Source organism: Sorex araneus, chromosome 11 (genome assembly GCF_027595985.1).
Source record: "Sorex araneus isolate mSorAra2 chromosome 11, mSorAra2.pri, whole genome shotgun sequence".
In the NCBI taxonomy this organism is placed as follows: Eukaryota; Metazoa; Chordata; class Mammalia; order Eulipotyphla; family Soricidae; genus Sorex; species Sorex araneus.
In genome coordinates, this window is record NC_073312.1 from 26,250,604 (window position 1) to 26,256,603 (window position 6,000).

A 6,000-nucleotide genomic window follows, 5' to 3' on the forward strand; every position below is an offset into this window, starting at 1 on the left:
CGGCTTCCCTCTCGAGGGCCCTGCGACCCGCCCAGCCCTTCACAGCCCCTTGGAGGAGAAAAAACAATACAAGCCACTTGGCCACAACAGCAGCCTCTTAGCGGCACGGGCCTGCCAGGTGGCCAATGCCTGTGGACCACCCTACTGGGAACTTTGGGGAGGGGAAAGCAACAGTGAAGCCTGGAGAAACAGGGCCAGCCAGGCTACAGATGGGAGGCGGCTGACCATCCAAAGGAGCACTAGAGAGGGGAGTGAGCAAAGACCCTGGGAGCCCTGAGACTGGGGCTCAGCCCTGAACACAGCCACCCCAGCTCCTCCTTCAACGATTCAGGCACAGCCGAAGGAACAGGCACCCCACCGTCCCATTGGAGGGGACTACCACCCCCACATCCAATCCCTGTGCTTCTCTGGCCTCAGTTTTCTCACCTGTAAAATAGGGATAATTCTAGGTGAGCCAATAGGGAGGTATTGTGAAACCCAAGTGTTTCTTTGCAGACTAAGGAACAGGCGCCCAGCTTTGGAGCCTGTCCCAGAGAGGGAGGGAAAGACTCTGACCTTGGGAATGGTGTTTCCACTCAACTTCGAGCCCCTCCTGGTAACCTGAGACTGCCTTAGGGCCTCTCTTTCAGTTTCCCCTGTTTTCCTTCCTGGACTCTTCCCCTCCCCCCCACCCTCCAGTGTTCATCACTCTACTCCCATCCTCATGGGCACCCCTCCATTCCCACACTTGCCCAGTGCAGCTGTCAGAGGACTGGAGAAACCCCTCTTCCATCCCCATCCACCATAGCCAGGTTAATTGTGGCCTCGGGCACGGTCCCCTTTGGGCGAGTCTGCCAAAACCGTTGGGAGGAGTTAGCCCATTGGCAGAGGCTCCGGGAAGGGGATCGCATCCAGTCCAGCTCCAAACAAAGCAAGTTGGTCCTCTCAGAACCTGCAGTCAACCTGCCAAAGTCTGAGGAGACGAGGTGTTGGGGGAGAGGCCTGAGGAGGGAGGTGCAGCGGGGGAGAGGGAGGAAGAACAGGGACGTGGCAGGAGCACTCACGGGACCTACGCAAGGCGCTTGCCTCAGCCGGGCCTGAAGGGGCCACGTTGGGCACCACCAGGGTCCCAAGCCGGCCATCTGCCTTTTCCCTTCCTCCCTAAGGCAGGACGAGTGAGTCCGGGTGTCCGTGGCCAATGATTAACCCTCTTCCCAGCCAGGCCTGGAGCTTTGCAGCCTGACCCGGCTGTGGTCGAGGGCGACCACGCAGCGGGCCCCAGACGTCCCCGCACTGCCACCACGACCAAGGGGGCTTCGGAGGAGACCGTGGCCGGGGGCAGCCTAAACAGAACGGAGATGCAGGGCAGGGGAGCGCCCCTCCAGATGCGGCGCGGGGCGCGGGGGGGGGGGGGGAGGTCAGGAGGAGCAGCAGTCGCTGCCGGTGTGGCAGGAAAGGCAGGGGCCAGACGCCGGCAGCGTCGAGCTAGCGAGAGTGGCAGAGGGGGCGGGAGGCCCCCGGCGGGCTGAGTTTTTGCGGAGTTGCGAGCCGGCACCAAATCTGCGCGCTCGGATGGATGCGTGCGCGGCGCCCGCCGCCCTCCTCCTCTCCCACAGCCGCGCCGAGGTGAGGTGAGGTGCAGGCGGAGGACGCGCGCGAGCGGGAGCGGGTAAGGCCGGGGGTGGTGGGGGGCGGGGGAGCCCCGCCAGCCTCACCGGGAAGCCGCGGGGCAGGGCCGCCTGGGCGGGGGACGGGCAGCTCGGCGCCCGCCGCCAAGTGGCTGCAGACAAAGAACGGGAGCGCAGGGCACTGGGGGAACCGGGTGCGAGGTGGGATGGGGAAGGAGGTTGAGGGGGCCGACAGGGGACTGGCTGAGGTTTGTGCAAGCTTGCAGCCTCTGCCCTCCACGTCCCGCAGCCGGGACGTCCCAGGGACTCGCTCCCGCTCAGGTTCCTGGCCCTCTGGCCTGTAGCCTGGGAAGGGAACAGTAGGGCTGCAGCAGGGCTGGGGCTGGGGGGGGGGGTGTTGTATTTGTAATTGTAGTTGTGTGGGAGTGAGTGACTCATGCCCGCACAGGGGGGTTTAGGCAGACAGGGAGGGAGGGTGACCTTCGTTGTAAAGTCAGACCCCAGTCAGGGCGGTGGCATTTCTCAGTCCTCCACCTTCTGGGGTCCAGAGCCCCCAAACTGAAACAAAAGCTCTGACTATCCCCCCCCACCCCGGAGTCAGAGTGAAGCCTCTACCTGGGCTTTGGGGTGGGGGAACTGGTGGTAGAGAAAGTGTTTTTGTTTGAGACTTGGGGGTTGTCTGGCATCTTCTAAGATTATTCCTTAACTCTCCATAAGTTAAGAAAAAATATGCAAAGTAAATCTGGGACAAAATTAATGGGTCCCAGGAGGTCACTTTTCCAGGTCTGGACAGGGTCTGGGTCTGGATCCCGGGCTAACGAATATATTAAAACTGACTTACGGGGAGAGAGGAAGCCTCTTTCCATTCCTAAATCAATTAAGGAGACTTTTTGATGTGTCTTCTTGGGGGTCTATGGGCCCAGGGTGAGGGAATCTGCATGTTTGGGTGGAGGGGTGTGAAGTGGTGGGCAGAGAGGGGTGTGAGGTGGTGGAGAGGGGCGTGGGGACAGATAGCCAGTCCCAGGCAGGGCTGAGACAGGAGCTCTGGACCTTACCCCAACCTCCCCCTCCTCTCTCTGCCCTCCCCGAGGCAGCTCTGAGGCCAAGGCCTCGGCAGCCTCTTCCAGAGGGGCCGCCAATCAATCCTGCAGGTCAACACAGCAATTAATAACGGGGTGAGGAGGCCTGGAAAAGAGGGCGGGGAGGCGACAGGCGGTGTCTCCCCCAGTCCCTGAGCACCAGGGAGAGGGAGGGGTCTCGGTGGGTGGGTGTGTGTGTGGGGGGAAAAAAGTGGGAACCCCGTGTGGGTCAGGGAGTGGGCTTAGGGGCCCAGGAGGGACACCAGGAGGACTGGCAACAGCGAGCTGGAGTGTCAGTTGGGCCAGCCAGAGGAATTAAAGGACCACAAAGAAATGTCTTGCTTTTATGGACCTGGGGTTCTTGGAGGCAACGCTAAACACCAGCGTGGCCCCTAGGCTGCCGATTCTGTCCTCTTCTCCCTTCCCCTCTTATTGTCGGCTGAGTTTTCGCTGTTTGCGAACAGCCTCAGCGAGAGAAGTGAGACCCGCTTCTTCCGCAAACCCGGCTGCCGCGGCCACCGCGCTGGGGCTCCCGCCAGGCACGCACTCCCGCTCGCGTGCTGCGCATTGTCATTTGGAACAAGCCGCTGGGGCCCAATGGGGCGCCCGGGCTGCTTCGGCCAGATGAGTGTAAGGAAAAGATGCGGTCAGATGAGGCAGGGCTGGGGGGTGGAAAGAGAAAGAAGAAATAGGAAAGGCCAGGCTGCGGGGAGGGTGGGAGACTGTTCCCTTAGCTCCCACACACCCCGGGCCCAGCTTCACAACGACTCCTACTTGGGCTGGCCAGAGTGCAATCCCGCACGTGGAGAGGCTGGAAGAGGAGGGAAGGACGAGTGCATGCGGGGTGCAACTGCTCCTTCCGGGGATTGTGCCACGCGCGCGCCCGGGAGAGTCCTACCCAGCCCGACCCAGGTAGGCATAGGCCCTTTTCTGTGGGACCTGCAGGCTTCCAGAAATTTGGGGTGAGGGCTCTGCCCGGTGCTCAAGGAGGCGGACCATCTTGGGCATTCTCCTGAGGCTGGGGAGGGGCCGGCCCAGGTCTTCGGGGAGGCTGGAACTGGGAGTCAGTTCTATTCCTCTCAGTCTTGGGGCAGCATAAAGCACCTTCCCTGAGGAAGGAAAGACCAAAGCGGGAGTTCTGGAAATCTAAGCGAATGAGGCTGAGAAGGAAGGAGGGCTGGGGGGGGGGGGGGGGGAGGTGAGGTCGATTCTGCCAGACTGTCAGTGGATTTGGGTCCTAGGAAAAGAGGGGCTCTGTGCAGGCCAGGAAGAAGGGGAGAGCGGTTCCCAGGAAGGCCCAGCCATTAGGTCTGTCCTTGGGCTGCATATTTATACGGTCGAGGGGGTGCACAGATGGGCTCTCAATTGAATTCCATCTTCAACACCATCAGAGATTGATTTTGTACTCGCTTTTAATTTTGCCATAATTAATTAGATCATTACAACTGTTTGCTATTGATCTCCCTACTTAAACCTCTGGTGCAGGGAGTGGCCCAAAGCCCTAAAGGCCCAGGAGACCACAGTGAACACTCCTGAGGGCGCTGCTTCCCTAGAGGGGGCAAAACTCCCAAGGGGGAATAGAGGCCACCTTGGGCCTGAGCTGAGTGTCCCAGGAAGGACTGGCCAAGGCCAGAGACAGTTTATCCGTGGAAAGAACGAGACCCTGCGCTGTTGTGGGAGGTGGGGAGGAGGAAAGAGTTGGAAGGGGATTGGGGGAAGGTGAAGCATGAGTCGGGAAGGTGGCAGGAACTCTGAGTTAGTTCCTGACTGCAGTGGAAGGGTTTGGGAATTTGATCCAAGCCCCCCCCCCATCCCCAATAATGGGAACTTGTCTCCCTCTCTTTGCACCCCTAAACTGTGAGGCGAGGGCAGACAAGTGGGTAGACGGAGCTGAGCTGCCTGTCCTGGAGGAGAGGTGAGGTGGGGGAGACAGACAGACAGACGCTCTAGTGGTGAAAAGCTCTGGATTCTCGTTCCCCACCAGGAGCCTGGATCCCTTCAGCAGGCGACCCCTGCCCTTCCCCCCACCTCTCCAGAGTTGGTGCTTTGTGGGGGCGAAGAGTCTTCCAAAACCCTGCTCACACTTCAGCACTCACTACCCCAGTGCATGCCCACCTCCAGCACAGCCCACTCCACGCCATTTCCCCCCTCCCCGCCCCCGGAAGGGGTCCTTGACCAAGCTCCCAACTTGAAAGAAGTTGTGGGAAATCCTTATGCACCCAGGAGAGTGGTGTGCCCTAGTCCTGCCCGCTCTCTGGGAGGAAAGGTTGGCTTCTGCAGAGACTGAAAGAAGTTGTGAGGATCTCGTTTTTCTGGGTGCAAAGTTTGAGGGTTTAGAGGACCCTAGGAGGGAGAGATGCCCCAGTTCCCGTGTACCATCTGCCCCCACACCAGCGGGTAAGAGCATGAAAAAAAAAATCAAGGGGGTGGGGGTTCGGTCCTGCGCTGGGCCGCAACCATCGCCCCCCACCCAGTGCCCGCCTCCTATCCCAGGCCTGCCCTGGGCGCGGGGATGAGTCGCTCCCCGGTTCTTACCTGCCCCGCCGGCAGGCTGTTCCATGCTCTGGTCCCCGCCGCTGCCGTCTGGGCCTGGTTCTCGCTTCTTCGGCTTCTCCGGCTTCTCCGCGGCCCAACGGCGCGTCTCGCCTTGGCCGCCGCCGCCCGGAGATCTGGGCGCAGCCACCCAAGACCGAGCGGCTCCGATAACCCCGGCTGCCCGCCGCCTCGGCGGTGCGCTCGGCTCGCGCCCGTGCCCGCACCCCCGGCCGCGCCGAGGCCCCGCCACGCGCGGGGGAGCCCCTGGCTCCCCGCCCCGCGCACACGCGCACACCACCCCCCAAGACCCCAGCCAGCCGCAGGCAAGCCGACCCCGCACTGCCGGAGGCACCCACAGACCGAATCCCCAGCCAGACGCGGGCACACACCCTCTCACCCCACCCCCCTCCTTCGCTGCCGCACGCTCCCGTCAGCGAATGCCCGGCGAGCCCCCGCCGCTTCTCTCCCCCGCGCTCCCCAACTTTATGCGCTTCTCTTTCCCCAACACTCTCAGTCCTCACCCTACCCAACTTTTTTAACCCTGTGGCTTCGAGCTTACCACCGCCCCCCAATTTTAGCACCCCCCGTTTTAGCCTGTCTTAAACAGGCTTCCCACAGACACACCCCAACTTTCTCTGGTAACAGGGTCACCGCCACCCGCCAAGGTCTCTGACTCCAGAACATCCTGGATCTGCTCACAAAATCCTTCACGGACTCCCCCGCTCCACAATTTTTAATTTTAAAATTCAGAACAATAGGAAAAGTTCTCATTTCCTTGC

The 6,000-nt window shown here is 61.2% G+C and overlaps 1 protein-coding gene across 3 annotated transcripts in view; it reads right to left on the bottom strand.

The window, feature by feature from the left end:
* PAX2 (paired box 2) overlaps positions 1–5,270 on the bottom strand; it is a 92,689-nt gene extending 87,419 nt beyond the window's left edge. For all 3 annotated transcript variants that reach the window (XM_055119057.1, XM_055119060.1, XM_055119056.1), the window contains exon 1: positions 5,222–5,270. In XM_055119057.1, the coding sequence (XP_054975032.1) occupies positions 5,222–5,246 (25 nt within the window). In that variant the 5' untranslated portion in view covers positions 5,247–5,270. The remainder of the gene's footprint in view (positions 1–5,221) is intronic.
* Between the last annotated feature and the right edge of the window lie 730 nt (positions 5,271–6,000).